At 44.3% G+C, this 16889-nt stretch overlaps 1 protein-coding gene across 3 annotated transcripts in view; it reads left to right on the forward strand.

Annotated features, from left to right (window-relative positions):
* Positions 1-16889, forward strand: part of LOC118211306 (acid-sensing ion channel 1) — a 172620-nt gene that overhangs the window by 108270 nt on the left and 47461 nt on the right. Inside the window, exon 1 of one of the 3 annotated variants that reach the window (XM_035388421.1) lies at positions 6223-7730. The exons of 1 other annotated variant lie outside the window; for it this stretch is intronic. In XM_035388421.1, coding sequence (XP_035244312.1) covers positions 7053-7730 — 678 coding nt within the window. In that variant the 5' untranslated portion in view covers positions 6223-7052. Of the gene's footprint in view, positions 1-6222; positions 7731-16889 lie in introns of those variants that run through there. One more of the 3 variants, XM_035388419.1, reaches the window with a different exon arrangement.

Raw genomic sequence — 16889 nt, forward strand, 5'->3', positions numbered from 1 at the left:
GTGAGGCTGAGAAATAATAAAAAGTCAGAGACGAAGGCCAAGCCATAGGCTTGCCAAAATGCTGTAGCATTAAGATTTCCCTTCACTGGAAATAAGGGGCCTAGCCCAAATCATGAACCAAACCACTCTTCTGAGGCAAACTCTGCCAGAGGTGAGACCCATAGATTGTCTGTCTAGCTTAAGGTATCAGTGGATTTTAAATTGCCCCAATCACATTTGCTTTGATGACTGTGATATCAAAGGAGGCCAGGCCACATTCTCAGAAACAATATAATACTGTGTCAAATTCAGTGTTTTCCTCTCTAAGGCCATAATCTAAGCATTATGTATCTGTCAATATATAGGCTCCATATAGACAATTTTTCAGCATGTCTTACAAATATATATATAAAAAACATATTTTGTTTCTTTATAACATTACACATGCTGTGTGGTTTTTTTCCCCCCTGTTAGGAGTGTAGAGCGAATAGGCTTACACTCGAGAAAGCCGAGTCTTAAGACTGTGAATTCACTCAAGATTTCATCAAGTGTAAAGCCATATGCACACTCACTGGCCACTTTGTTAGGTATATTACTCCTGCTTGTTAATGCAAATAGCCTGCTCCTCCAAACAGCAAATCCTGTGACTGCAACCCAATATATAAAGCCTGCACGAATCCATTGTTCCATCCTAGCTTTTGTCAATGGCATAGGCTGGTAATGGTGTGGGGAATGTTTTTTCTTGCCACACGTCAGCTCCCTTAATAATTGCGCACCACAGCGTAAATACATTTAGCATTGTTGCAGACTGTGTGCATCCCTTTATGGCCACAGCCTACCCCATTTTCAAATGGATACTTCCAGCGGGATAATGTGCCATATCACAAAGCACGCCTCATCTCAAGCTGGTTCCACAAACAATGGCAGCCACTTCAGTTTACTCCAATGGGCCTGCACAGTCGCCAGATCTACATCAAATAAGAGTATCTTTGGGACAAGGCGGAACAGGAGATTCACAGCATGAATATGTGGTTAAAAAAAAAACATCAGCACCAAAATCCCTAAGGAATGTTTCCGTCTCCTTGTTGAATTCATGGCACGAGGAATTCTCACTGTTCTGGAGGCAAAAGGGGGTCCTTCGGCAGTACTAGACAGACGTAGCTGATTAAGTGTCCACTGAGTGTACGTACTCTACATCTTGTCAGGGATATGATACGATTTCCGCTGCACCTCTGACCATTAAGATAATACGCAGCCGGTGCTCTCCTGGACGCTTTTTCAAAGGGCTGGTTTCACCAGCGGGTGTTTGCTGCCACCTAGTGGCTCCAAAGTCACATACACCAAGGACAAGACTCAGTGAACATTTTGTTCCCAGCATTACCTCAGGGTGTGAAGTGTTTGTTTCTTTTAACTACGAAACACAGTTTTAAAGAGTTCAGCAATCAACAAGATTAGCTTTTTGAGATAAAATTTGCATGCATTGATAGGCCAAATTCAAGAGCAGCTGTTGACAAAAAAACAGGCCTTTGTGGAAACATGCAGCTCAGCTGGACCAGCCCAATCCAGCACAATATTATTGTTTTCCAGAATTATACACAGTAAAATACCAGCCCAGCAAAGGTCTGTGCATGTTGTTCCTGTACATTACATAGTATTGCAAGACTACGATCAGTAGTATTTTTTAAGTTGTTGTATTCTCATGACACCATAGTAAAATTAAGCATGGCTTTTACCTGCTTAAATGAAGATTTCTGTTTATGGGTGATAACTGCTATGTTCGTATTTCAGGATTGATGGGGTAAAATTTTAGTTTAGTTTCCCTCACAGGGTGGCACATCTTCCTTGGAGAAAGCAATACGACTGCATTCAATTCTCCTGGCTGAACATTACATTACATTACAGGCATTTAGCAGACGGTCTTATCCAGAACGACTTACACAACTTTTTAAATAGCATTTACATTGCATCCCTCTATACAGCTGGATATTTACTGAAGCAATGCAGGTGAAGTGCCTTGCTCAAGGGTATGATGGCAGCGTCCCAGCGGGGGACTCGAACATGCAACCTTTAGGACACAAGACCAACTCCTTACCCGTTATACTACACTCTTCAGTCCAGTCATACTTCATGTTGTGCAGAGTCATGGTTCAGAACCCACAGCGGACTTCCCCCTCCAGTTGCCGTGGCGCCTAAGGGTGCTCATCTAGGTGGGACTGCCAGTTTCATCGGCTAAATTATGGGCTGCTGTTATGGGCCTGTTGTTATGGGGAACCGATCCAGCGATGCAGAACACTGCGCAGAGTGGTATATATTTTCGCCCAGTTGGGGAAAGCTTATTAGTAACAGCATCCATGTCGCAAATTACTAAACTCCAAACCCTCAATGTCCTCGAAAATCTTTTTATGCATTCAAAATGTCAAACCATCCGCAAACGCTGATTACGTGTTCGATCGGGCCGGCTTAACTTGTGATTGACTGAGATTAAAGAATGGCGGTTGTTATTGATGGAAAACAGATCATGGAGAGGATGGTGAGGAACATGGCTGGAGTGGTCTGTCAGCGCTACACACTCATGTTCTTTCTCAGTCCCTCTCATTGGTTCTCCTTCCATGACAGTGAATAGCCTTTGAATAGCTAATTGTTTGTGTGTGGGAAAGGCGATGTGTCATCACGGACACGTCCAGCTTTTCCAGGAAGCGGGGTGACGCGTCCGAGCCCTTCTGACATTTTGTAGCGCAGTCACGCGGCTTTCGCTGGCCTGAAGAGGAGGTGTCGGGAACTGAGCGGCATTTCAGGGGGGGCCTTGTGTGCGACCCCTGAATCCCGGATGGGGGAGGCCTCTTGGGGGGTGTTGATCTCTGCTGAATGTGGGAAAAGTGAGCGGTCTGTGTATGTGTGTGTGTGTATGTGATGCATGCGTGTGCGGGTGTGTGTGTGTGTATGTGTGTACATGTGTGTATATGCGTGTGCGTGTGTGTATGTAGTGTGTGTGCATGTGTGTGCGTGCGTGCGTGTATGTATGCGCGCGCGTGTGTGTGTGCGTGTGTGTGTATGCGTGTGCGTGTATGCGTGTGCATGTATGTATGTGTGTGTGTGCATGTGTGCGTATGTGTGTGCGTGTGTGCGTGTGTGTATGTATGTGTGTGTGTGTGTGTGTGCGTATGTGTATGCATATGTGTGCATGTGTACGTGTGTGTATGCATGTGAGTGCGTGTACGTGTGTACGTGTGTGTGTGCGTGTATGTATGTGTGTGTGTGTGTGTGTGTGTGTGTGTGTGTGTGTGTGTGTGTGTGTGTGTGTGTGTGTGTGTGTGTGTGTGTGTGTGTGTGTGTGTGTGTGTGTGTGTGTGTGTATGTGTGTGTGTGTGTGTGTGTGTGTGTACAGATTGCAGGGGATACAGAGAGATTTACTGAATACAGGGTCGAAGCCACAATGATTTACTTCAGATATTTCTGGGAGGACTCTTCTCTGAGGGAGGAAAGGGTATTTTGAGGACAGGGCTAAATTAAGCTCCAAAGAGCAGACACTATTTCTTTGCTACCAGAGACTGACTGTAAAAAAAAAACTCTCCACTCATATACGTGTTTCCAATAATCCTATATTATTCTGCAGTATACACCGTGTGATAGAATCATCCTCTGGTTGTCATTTTAATTGGACATTTAAGAGCAAATGAAACAAGACCAGGTTAAAACCTAGTATATGGCTGGACCGAACCGGCCGACGTCACAGACATGCGCGGTGTAACTTTATCACTCACTCACTCACTCACTCAGTCAGTCACAGATATTCGCATTTGTAAGGCTGGCCCCGCTATTGCGGTCCAGCCAATAAAATGTGTTGAGCAGCTGATTTCTGCACGTTACCAAATATGCGGATTCTTTCTTCTGTTCTCTGAACGCCATTTTTTCCCTCCTTGGTGTGATTTTATTTATTAATTTTATTTTGAAAACGACTGAATTGTTATTCTCGGGGCGTCCCGATAATTTTGTTCCGCTGTCACTCCCGGCTTTGAAAAGGGCAGCTTTTTGTTTTTCAGCTCTGGGTTTTTGTGAAATCACAGAAAATTAAATTAGAAAGCAAGGCCTTTAAATCTGCTTCTCATTTTGTAAGTTTCTGTTGCGTGCCATTCATTGCCTGTGCATTTACATTCAGGCCCTTGCATATACAGTATGTTCTGTACTTATTCAGTCTCTGAGATTAAGATTAAATTCTTCAAAAGAGAAAGTGCGGAACAGGATGTGAGGATGTGCCTTTCCTGGGTTTCTCACATTCGTCCAACCAAAGCAGAAACCACGGCATTTTCATGCGCTAGGCATTTTTAGAAGAATGGAACAAGTCCAGCACATTCAACGTGGTGATGAAACTGGACAGCAATGCTCATTATTGATCAGATTTGTTCAAATTGCTGTAAGCTCAAACTCTGACGTTAGACAGGAAGCCATTATACGATGACTTCCTGTCTGAGTCTAATGCTTTGCTGATTGAAAAACAAAACTGTAGCAGGAATTGCAATAGATGCCTGTCTCTAAATCGTTTAGTATGGAAGATTGACCCCAGATTCCCCAAGCTCTACCATGTTCATGTACAGTGAGCTGCCAGCTTGCTCTTTGTACAGTACGCTGATCTATAACTAACTGTATGTGCTAAGGTGGCACATCTCTGGCACATGAATCTCAGATCCAGCAGGTCCGTTGGTCCTCTGCTCATTACCCCTGGCCTTAATTTTTTAATTGCACTAGCACGTGCTTCACGGTTATGAACCAGTGGTGATGAGTTAATGGCTGAAGGCTTGCTTCGGCAACGGTATCTCAGGGGCGTGGCCTAATCCCAGCTTTCTTCATGTTGCTACCCATTCACCCGTATGGACCCCTAATGCGTAGATTACAGCCTGAACAAGCTGGCTGGCAGCTTATGTGGGCTTTGCGAGACTGCACATCAATGATATTGCCAAATAAAACAATTAACAATCACACAAAAGACACATCATTAATACAATGGAATAAAAAATGTGTGTGTGCATTGGGGGGTGGTGGCTACAGACAACCTGCAAGTTGGATGATAAGTAAAAGAGACAGTAATAAGAAGAAAAACTTATAGCAATACTCTCTTGTTTTTCTACTCTTTCACCCCGTCTCTCTCCCTCTTCTTCTAATAGTTTCCCCATCTCTCTCTCTTGTTGTTGTGTGTTGTGCAGTTTTTGCTTTAGAGCACTGATGCTGTCCTCTGTCTGTTAAATAGATATTGCTCTGATTAGTATTGAGTATAAATCCAAGGAAGTTATACTTATCTTATACAATACATTTGTTAGACCACACTTGGAGTATTGTGTGCAGTTCTGGGAACCATAATACAAGAAAGATACAGAGGCTCTGGAAATCGTTCAAAGAAGAAGAGCAACAAAACCGATTCCTGGTATGAAAGATTAAAGCGATGAGGAGAGACTTAAGATGCTTAACCTCTTCAAGCTTAGTAAAAGGAGACTTGAGGGTGATTTGATTGAGGCTTTTAAATTCATAAAGTTGATTAACAAAGTGAACTACAAGAGGTTCTTCAGGTTGAGTTCTGTTAATAGAACGAGGGGACGTAAATGGAAATTAACAAAAGGTAGATTCCATACAGACATTAGTAAGAATTTTTTCACACAGAGAGTAGTCAATGTGTGGAATAGCCTGCCAGGTCACGGAGCAGAGGCAGAAACTCTGGGGACTTTCAAGACTAGGCTTGATACAGTGTTAGATACTATCTAGTCTGTAGGTAATCAGAGCACTAATTTAGTTAGGAAAATGGCGAGCATTGTTGGGCTGAATAGCCTGTTCTTGTCATTATATTATGATAGTGATTATGATATATTATAATCTCTCCCAGTGCATCTTCTTTTCAAAGAGAAAGGAGAGATAAACTGTATATACTGCATATCGGAGAATACCCCATCATTCTCTCCACCTCTCCCATTCTTCCGCACTCTCACTCCCTCTCTCTATCTCTCACCCCCCTCCCCTCCCTAACAAGGGAGAAAGGTTAGATTATGACTCCTGTAAAGCAGGGCCAATGTGGGGCTCTAGGGGGATATATCTTACCTCCCTGCCCTCGATGACTCCATCCTTACTGTGGGTGTGCAGTACTTGCAGAGGGGGGAGGGACAGCAGTCAGCCTGTGTAACCTAACACAGCCTCGAACTGAGGGGGGGAGGGGGGTGGCGTGGGGCAGGGGTGCTCAGAGGGAGACAGAAGGACACAACTCCAGCCTCTCCTCCGCAACCGCGTTCTTCAGCACTCCTCTTCCTCATGTGTCTGGTAAAGCGTCTCTCCTCCAGCTGCCAGGGTATACAACTTTCCTTCCAGCTGCTTTCTACAAAGCAGACAAACTGTGCAGGACACGCAGACGTTTGGACCAGAATGTGAATTTTTCTGCCCGAGAGTTCGAAAGGTTTATCTTTTTACTTTGTTTTTCAGGAATGGATTATGATATGTTTTTCTCAGTTGCTTTGTAAGTTTTCTGAAAATATTTCACTTGTGGAAAGTTAATAGAATTGTCTTTTTTTTTAACTTCAGATCAAGGACCGGATAAACTTTTTCTTAGTTTTAGTTTTGTGGCAGGTTTACAGAAACAGAAGCAGAAATGCGAGCAAATTGGGTACTTTTAGTCAGGATTTAGTCTTCCTGGATAATGATATTCATTTGTCACAAGGATTTGCACTGGAAAATTCAAGCTTTTCTGTTTTCTTTTCCTGTCTCTTGTGTCCTTCACAAAACCTTCTGTGGTTGTTTTTACTGAGGTTTCCGGACATCCTACCCGCTATCGACTCAGGATTAGAATTTTTAGCACTGTCATCAGCTCTGTGTCAAAGGAATTTTCTATCTAACACGTGGACCCGAGAATTCATTTGATTTGTTCACCATGTTGTAAGCCTTACAACCTCAACCGCAAAAGGAAAGGACTTGTACCCAGCGTGAGGAAACCTGAAGACAGAACTCCAAAGAGCCACATTGCTCCACCCAGCTCCACCCAGCTCCACCCGGAGGCGATTCTGAGAGGCAGCAGCACCTGCACCCGAGCCACTGGCGGAACCATGCCCGTCCGGATCACCTGCACCATCTCCTTCTCCACCGACGACGAGCCCAACGGCGGCGCCTGCGGCGACGGGTTCGAGGACCGCTACAGGCGTGTCCTCAGGGCGGGGAGCGCCAAAGACGGGTCGCCCGCGGAGGACGGCTGCGACGAGCTGGACGTGTACGACGAAGACGAGGACGAGGGTGGCGGTGGCGGCGACGTGCCCGACCTGGCGACCTTCGCCTCGGGGTGCTCGCTCCACGGGGCCAACCACGTCTTCGTGGAGGGGACCAAGTTCGGCGTGCGGCAGGGGCTGTGGGCCATCGTCTTCCTGCTGGCGCTCTCCATGTTCCTCCTGCAGGTGGGGGACCGCGTCGTCTACTACCTGCAGTACGACCACGTCACCCTGCTGGACGAGAAGGTGGCCAAGCAGATGAACTTCCCCGCCGTCACCTTCTGCAACTACAACACCTTCCGCCAATCGCAGCTCAGCTACAGCGACCTGCTGTTCATGGGGCCCCTGCTGGGGTACGAGGAAGACATGGCCCCCGGCATCACCCTGGCCCCGGAGCCCGACCGCCGCGGGCGCCCCTTCAGCGTGGACGAGTTCTTCAACCGGACCAAGCACCGCCTGGAGGACATGCTGCTCGAGTGCGATTTCAGGGGCCAGGACTGCGGCACTGAGAACTTCCTGGAGGTGAGCGGGGCCCCTGGTCTAATGCTGCTATTTTTTAAATCAAACTTTTTGAGACCTGTAATACAATGTTCAAACGACACAAATAACCCCACTGCCTTTGTACTGGAGGGCAAATAAAATAAAATAATACAACGCGCATTTAAAGTAATTAAAAATGTAGCAATCGACGTTCGACGTTTGAGTTAGTCTTGTCACAAAATCTTGTGGCGAAGTTATGAGGTGTTTACAATCTGTGCACTGAACGTGAGTCTCAGGCCCCAGCTTAGTCACGTGACATACCTCTGTTCGAAACGTTTTAAGGGGCTTGATAAGAAGGACGTGATGTTGGGCATGTCCAAATGCACAGCAGTTTGACTAACTGAGCATCACCTTTTAGATCCCGCTCACCTGGGTCAAATACACGTTTGAAATACTTCAGCTCTTAACGGGTACCCATTGTGAGCTGGTATGCTTTGCCAACTTCTGCTCTAAAATATGGAAATTTATTTGGTATGCTATTTTTTTTAAATAAAGTCATGAGCTATGGCTATAGAACTGCATCCTTGATAAATGCTGGTTTTACTGGGACCTGGTATGGGATCGAATCAAAAAAGGGGTATGTGGGGTCGATGGCCTAGGCGTGGGTAGGCCGGGCTGGGCCACAGCCGTGTAAATAGTGTGTTGTTTACCTTGGCCGACCCACCACACCCAACTGTAAACGTCCACCTTCTATGTTCTATGCAGGCCCAACTACATGAATACTTTTGTCTACGTTGCTGATGTGGGTGTTTAGAAAAGAGAATAATTGGTTGGGGGAAAAAGCAGCAAACACACGCGTACCCTACTTTAGTTTCAAGTCAACTTCAGAAAACAATCCAGGGAATCCTTAAGAATTAATGAAACATGTGACTCACCTAGAACATACAAGCATACAGTATGAGTTTTTTTATGAATTATGGTAGAAGTAGATGTTTTTAATTAATCTGAAGGAGTATTATGGCTGTCCAAAGAGATTAATTACTCCAGATACAGTCACCATGGGCAATTCTTTCACTTTTTCTCTGCCATTTCACTTTTGATAATTTCATTATTGGGCACACAGGGAGAGATTGTTCTTCTAATGCATTTTTTATGGTCTGACTGTGGAGAGACTTGGAGGGATGATATCCATTCATTCCCTAGATCTTACTGCTATTTCTGTTTGGAAATGGCCTGAACAGAGAGAGTTTCAATCCTATGCACAAAAATGCTACAGTAACCAGGCAGCTCTACTTGGGGTATGACCAGAATGCAAATTTCCATATGGACTTTTTGCCACAAAGTGTATTGACCCCCATGAAATTTGCTCAGTATTCCAAATTGGAACAGAGAACACACTCCTGACTGACAAATAGATCCAGCTCCTGTGGTCCTGGAAATAACACAATGTCCAAAAAGGCTGTTATCTAGTGCAGCGTTTCCTCCTTTCTGTATCACAACATCAGGGTTGCTAATTATAATGTAGTTTGCTGCTAAAGAAAACACTGATTGCTGCCTTTGAAATAGCCTGTCCAAGATTGCCGTGTCGCTGACTATAAGCAGGCAATGTTTGATTAATCTTGACACACAGCTACCAGTCAGCAAGTCTTAAGATTAGATGTCTTCTAACGTCTTTGTTACCGTGACATCCGAGTGAGGACAAGAAATGCAGGTGGCGCAGCATACGAATTGTAATGCCTTCTCATGAGCAACGACACAGTGCGCTTATAGTTTTATACATACTTTGTGTATGCGTGTCACACTGTACAATGAGAATGCAGGTTAGGCCAGTCACTTCAAATTCAAAACCTTGGTGATACCTTATGGGGAAGCTAAAGGGGACAGCTCTGTTATTTTGTCAAAAGATCATCAGAGCCTGCACACCTAGCCGTCCCCTCCGTTCTGCTTCCTCTGGGCATCGGGCTCCTCCCCTACTGCGTGCCCACATTTCCTGGGGACCTCTCCTGTCTGTTCTGTCCCCGGTGGTGGAGTGAGCTTCCCAATGCACCCAGAACAAGCAGAAACCCTGCCCATCTTCTGATGCAGGCTAATGACTCACCTCTTCAGACTGCAAGACGGCTCCCTTGGCTCCTTCTGAAAGTCTTTCTTTCTTTCCTACCTTCCTTCCTTTTCCCCTTCCTTTCTATGTATTTCCTTTTTTAATAACATTATAGGTATAGGTGTATAATGATTTGATACATATGTAATCATACATATTTGTTATGTAATGGTTATCTTTCTAGTTCGGTACTTCATTTTGTTACAAATTACGTACCGTTGTTTGTTCGGTTTACGTTACTTGGCGGTTGGAAATTGGCCTCTGTGCCTTCTTGTTGAAAGTGCATTTTTGAATGCTTGAGAGTAACACTGATGTTCTCCATGACTGTATGTCACTCTGGTTTCAGAGAACCTGCCAAGTAACTGTAATATAATGTAATGGCAGTAGTGGTTTGGCAACATTGGCAGCAGGTGCGCAACCAGACATCTGTCAGGGGGTGCTAATAGTGTTACAGTGATGACGCCATTTTGTAGGACAACCCAGAAGTTTGGTGTTTTCCAATGTTTTTCTCCCATAGGGATTTTGATTTCTCAGTTTTAGGTTTCATGTTTTGTTCTATGACATAAATTACACCCTTTAACATAACAACTTGTTACATACTTTTTTAAAGCCTGTGTCAGCTTGGGATACCAATGATTGAGATATTAAAGAATGTAATTTATCTCGTGGAAAAAAACGTCAACTCTCTTAAGCTTATATTCACCGCAGACCTTATTTTCTGCAGGAATCGAAACCCCTACAAGAAAAAAAGCATTGGTGATCAGCCATTTCTTCGTGAAGGGGAACTGACATTATGTCACCACACGTCCAGCTGCCCGAAGCAAACCGCTAATGCTATTTTTATTAGCGAAATACAGCGCGTGCGTCACAGCATCACACAATCACGTCACGTTGAGGGACGAATGCGTTCGGGGCAGCTGGAGTCCGACAGCCCCAACGCTGGGTTTGCTGCTGGCTGGCAGAACGTTTGGGGCTGGGAGGGAGCTTTAAGTGAGGTTGTGTTGTGGCACATATCAGCGGCTTAAATGGATCGACTGCTCGAAACTTAAATGCACACTCAGGAGGCTCCGGGTTTTTCCCCCACACTGTCATACTGATGTTACAACTCTGGCCAACTCTGCTTTGTTCTTTATGTGTGTGGTTTGTTAACAGACGTTTGGGCTATGGGTTAATGTGGTATATTAGAATGAGCATTGAATAGAATATTAGAATATCCTATGGTGTATTAGAGTAGGTGGGCATTATGAGTTAATATGTTCTATTAGTGTAAGTTTGAGTTATAATATAATGCTTTAGAATAAGTTTGGTCTATATGGTATAATATGGTATATTACAGTAAGTCTGGGTTATGGTAGTAAGAGGAGCTGGAGAGGGTACTTAGACCCTTACCTCAGCTAATCAATAAAGGCTCCTAGATGGGACAGCAGATAAGAGGCTCAGCTTTCAGTCTCGAGACCGAACATGACCCCCCCCCCCCCCCCCCCCCCCCCCCCCTGCACACCTCCCACTTCCTGCCTCCATTAGGGTTGAGGTCCGATTTCAGCAAATCCCACGCCTCCATTGTACCCGTATCACGTTTCTCCCATCTGCTGCCTCCCTTGTGCAACTCGAGGAATAGTCTTGTCCTCTTTGCGTTTGCTAAGACGCACAGAGAATCGGATTTTAAATGGAAATGCCAGGCTGCGATATTTGATCAAATGCTGTTTCCGTTAAGGAGCGTATTGCAGGGTTTTTTATTTTTTTTATTTGAATAAAAACAGAATATTTGCCCCTTCTACATGACAATATAAAAAACTGAATTAAATTAATTAATTTTGCATGCAACTAGAGCAGACACAGTGCAAGCATATTAGCTGAGTGAGCACGCCCCCCTTAAATGTTTGATTTTTCACTACACTGGCTATGATGTAAACCAAGGTGAACATTGTCAAAGGCATTGCAATTACAAAAAATGGGGGACCTGCATATTCCGCGTCAATCTGTTTCTGGTTCAGGCGTCAATTTGACATATCGACTGTTTTATTGGGTACAAGACCAAGGATGCGTAACTATGTGCTTGTTCACATAGGATCTGCGTTGAACATTATTCGCCTGCTGGCTCAAGCACTGCAAGCTAAGTAGTTAGCAAATGGAAGTGAACGTTTTGATAGCTACTCACTCAGCTATCAAGCTACTGAGATAGCCAGCGTCTCCAGGCAGGATCTGCACCAATTCTGGCCCCGCAGTTCTAACTTCGTTCAGCTACAAATTGCGACATTTCCACGATATGAATTGAATCAAATTTAATGTGGCTTTACCATTTGGGGAAGTTCACAGCTAGCTAGCTACTAGCTTTCCAGTTCCATGTAAAGGACGACTGACATTCATTTTCAACTGTAACATATTGTCGTGTATTGGAAAATATATTTAGGGCCGGTTTCACAGGCACAGATTAAGCTTGGTCTTGGACTAAACTGAGTTTTGTATGGGAAATTTTCATTCAAAATTGAATTTAGTCTAGAACTAGGCTTAATCTACGTCCATGAAACCTGCCCTTAGTGTATTACATGAATGACATTATATATGTCAGTATATGGTGAATTCTTGTTGTGTGAGGGAGGACAACGTCCTGCACCTCAGATTTAGCCTCACGTGTTATTCCATCATGTGCATCGGCCTGCTCAATGAAATGATTGTGTAAGCACACTGAAATCAAAGGCTGTGTCGTCATTTCTGCGGTTCATTTCACCAGACTTCTGTCCGAGGTATAAACTGAACTTTTATAACAGGTCGTAGTAATTTTGCCATTTGTGTTCGTCTGAAATGGTTCTGTGTTGGGAAGTCAGTATTGTAAATTCTTTTGCTTACCTTAGGTGTATTTATGTTAATGTTATAAATAGCTATATTGTTGTTTATAATAAGCCCTATTCCACAGTGAATTAATTTCAAGATTAAGGAATGCCATTGCTAAAAGTGAATTAGATAATGAATGGATACATTAGAAAATAGATATGTCTATGATTATTACATTATATGATTATAATATTGATTATAAAAAGCAGGTTCTGAATCCATCTAAATGTTCAGCTTCTGCAGATAGAGTTCTTATAATTCAGCAAACATTTTTGTGCTATCGCACTCACACACAAACACATAGGCACAAACACACACACACACGCACGCATACACACACATAAACTCACAAACGCAAAAGGAAGGGGCATTTTGCCCTTGATGACGGGCTGTAAGCTGAGCCAGTTCTGTGTTGTTTAATTAAAGCTGCCGCAGAATTAGGTGGAGCTGACTGCAGCATGAGACATTAAAAATTTACGAGCAGTTTGAGCCTGCCTCCTCCTCCCCTCTCCCCAAACTCCTAACCGCCCCCACTTACTCCTGTGATCCACAAACTCCTTCCATGGTCCAAGCTCATCTACAAACACATGCGGTTGGGCAATGGTCTAGGAGAGAGGTGTGGTATCCTCAGAGTTAACCATGAGCTTGCATAGGGTTATTGAATGTAACGACAGATAAATTGTAGGTAAATCTTGAGGGCAACTGTAACTATATTGAGGATCACTCTTGAGAGAGACCAATCATAACTGTATTGAGAATCAACCTAAAGAACAACCATAGATATACTGTTGCTTTACCTTGAAAGCAACTGTCGACATATTGTGGATCAACCTACAGCTCAACCATTGACATATTGTGGTGGTATCTCCCTCCTAAATTTATGGGATTGATTTATGGGAAGGGGTGTGGTTTCCTGTTAGGCCTTATTTCCTCCGATGCTTAGTTCTGCATTGACACAACAGACTGAAACGGTGCTACGGCAACCTAAAATGCCAAGAGTGCAGTAGATCTTTCCTAGCAGTGAACAAGTAAGGTGTTTTGTTCATGTGCTTTATAATGCTCCGCAGGAGAGCCTGATCCTCCGCCTGCCCCTTAGCTCAAAGAGGGCGGCGGTCTGTCTCTCCTGCAACGCCGCTAGATGTTTCAGGGCTTTTCCCCAGCGCCGATTCCATCACCCTCCCTCCTGCTTGTTCTTCCAGCTTGTTCTTGCCTCCGCTCTCCCCCCCGTACGGGCCACCACTGTAATGAGTTCTCCAGTCCTTCTCCCCACAAACCACACAATCCGTCGTTCTTAGACGCACAAAGGCTTCATTGTGCACGCGATGCCAAAAACACGGAAACACAAACAGAAAGAAACACACACGATAAGGGAGGGGATTAAACGGCACGTTGCTCCCGCGTGCGTCTCTCAGTCCGGCGCCCCGGTCTCACTGCAGGCAGAGCATTTAAAGAATTAGCCATTAGTTGTAATCGTAAACGGCTGTGGCTGTAGGGCCAGCTAAAAAGCTCCCTCTCCACCTGCAGATGGCGCCCTAACCACACCACCCCTCCACATATCCCCACCGCCCGACTCAGGCCGGGGAGCCGTCCGGCCGCCAGCCAACCCCCCTCCCCCCACCCCCCCACCCCCACGCGGGAGAGGAAGTCAACCACCACCATCCGAGCCCCCCCGGCCTATGGATCACCTTGAACTTACGTGGTTGTAATGCCAGATACCAACTTCCTTCACTTTCCTTTTCCTGCTACAGTATTGAAAGAAACATTTAGGATAACTTTTTACATCATGGGAAATTTGCCTTTTGAAGAGCTTCTCAGCTTCCCATAGTTCTTTTTTTAACCTTAGCACACATATTACAATATTCCGCATTATTACTCTCAGTGCTATTGTTTTTATATATCTTGTACAGTTTTTTTTCTCAAACTCTCCCATATGGCTTTGTTCATCCACTGGGGAGACTGCTTCTTCAACTTACTTTTCCTTACTTTTGGAGTAACTCCACATTGTGCCTCAAGAGTAAACCTTTTGATCCTGCTCCAATTTTCATTCACAGTCAAGAAGTTGCACCCAGTCAATATTACTTACATTTGCTCGCATCTAGTTAGCTTAGACTTGGACTAAGTGTCACACATGGACAGAATTATTGTTAAACTGCAGATTTAGTCTCAGATCAGAGCTCCTTAGGGTCTGGGAAACACAGTGCATGGGCAATGCTGGACATTCTTAAGCCATGTGTTGAGCCAGGCTTTGTGGCAGTACTGTGTCAATAGAGTTGGGTGTGATGGCCATGCTGGGTGATTGTGATTGAATACAAGCAGCACAAAATGGTTGTGAAAAGGCCGACGTTCACTTTTTATTTATTTCCTCCTGTAGCACAAACTGAAATTGAAATGAGTGAAAAGAAAAGACCCGAAAAGAAAGGCTTTTTCTTCGTTATGAAACCAAAGAATGACAAACTTCAGTCTTCCAAAACTCCCTCTTCCAGGGCCTTTGAGTGGGCTGGTGCTGTCCATGGTCCTGCTGTACTTCTGTAACTGGGCTGGTGCTGTCCATGGACCTGCTGTACTTCTGTAATTGGGCCATTACTGTCCATGGTTCTGCTGTACTTCTGTAACTGTGCCGGTGCTGTCCATGGTCCTGCTGTACTTCTGTAAGTGGGCTGGTGCTGTCCATGGACCTGCTGTATTTCTGTAACTGGGCCGATGCTGTCCATGGTCCTGCTGCACTTCTGTAACTGGGCTGGTGCTGTCCATGGTCCTGCTGCACTTCTGTAACTGGGCTGGTGCTGTCCATGGACCTGCTGCACTTCTGTAACTGTGCTGGTGCTGTCCATGGACCTGCTGTACTTCTGTAACTGGGCCGGTGCTGTCCATGGTCCTGCTGCACTTCTCTAACTGGGCTGGTGCTGTCCATGGACCTGCTGCACTTCTGTAACTGTGCTGGTGCTGTCCATGGTTCTGCTGTACTTCTGTAAATCGCCCGATGCTGTCCATGGTGCTGCTGTACTTCTGTTAATCTATTTAAGTAGTATTAAATAGATGAGTAAATATTAGTTCTCTTTAAGCCCCCAATCAGATGCCATCTGTATGCTGTATTCCCTTTGAAATGGTATGAATATGTGTTCATAGAGTCCCTGTGGCAAGCTTTAACAGTGTGTCATTAATCTATTGGTCTTGGGATTAATTCCAGCCATAGCACGCTGAATTATACCCATTTTCAAATAAAAATTTGCAGTAAAAATTTGTGAGCCGTCCTTGAGAGGATGGTAGTGCTGTAATGATGTTTGGGAAATTGTGCTTGCAACTTGGAGGTTATTGTACCCTTGATTTAAAAAAAAAAAAAAAAAAAAACTTAGCCTGAACTGCTTCAGTGTTTGTAAAAACTATAACCTGTGTAAACCACCCCTGCTGAGAATTCCAGCTAAGACCAGCTGGGATTCTAAGCTGGTTAAAGATTTTAATGCTTTTGGCAGGTCATAGCTGGTCTGTGGCTAGTTAGAGCTGGTCTCTAACTGGAAAAAGCTGGTCAAAGCTGGTTAAACTTGTACAGTAAGCTGGTGGTCGACTGGTGAGAAAGATCACTATATAGGCTGGTCAGTTGGTGAGCTAAAAGTATTAAAAACACAGCTTAAACCAGTTTGATTGGTTTCAAGTGGAATTTTCAGCAGGAGTCTCGATGTACATGTCTGTTGAACATAAAAGCCCCCTGTCCTTTTGTTCTCTGTTTTTCTGTGACATGCAGGTAGATTTTTACTCATAGTCATTTGAACTGAATGGTGTTTTGAACCCTTTTAAGTTTCAAGATCACAAATATGTGATTAGAATGTTCTTAAATGAACATTCTAATGCTGAAGTAACAATCACTACTCGTAATTGAACACAATGGAGTTCAAGAACGCTGACTTCAAATTTTGTAAACCACATGATAAGAAACCTAGTCTTAGGAAGGTTTTTAATGCAGCCGACATTGAATGTGATCAACCTTTTGCACATTTTGTGCTTGTGAAACTTGCGCCCTGTCACAACCCTGTCATGCTTCTCAACTACCACTGGAGGGCACTGTTTAGCAGGAAAATAGTTGCCGGGTTATCTGAACAGGGTTCATTTTTATTTTTTCAGTGAAGAGCTGTACACACTCATTTAAGAATCATTAGTACATCAGTAAATGAGAGCCTGATAAGGGGATAGAGTCTAATGGCTTTGGATATCTCATGCCATTTCTGTTTATGTGGATTATTCATGCACTGTTAGGCAAAAAATAAAATGTTTGTAAA

Source organism: Anguilla anguilla, chromosome 13 (assembly GCF_013347855.1).
Source record: "Anguilla anguilla isolate fAngAng1 chromosome 13, fAngAng1.pri, whole genome shotgun sequence".
Lineage (NCBI taxonomy): Eukaryota > Metazoa > Chordata > Actinopteri > Anguilliformes > Anguillidae > Anguilla > Anguilla anguilla.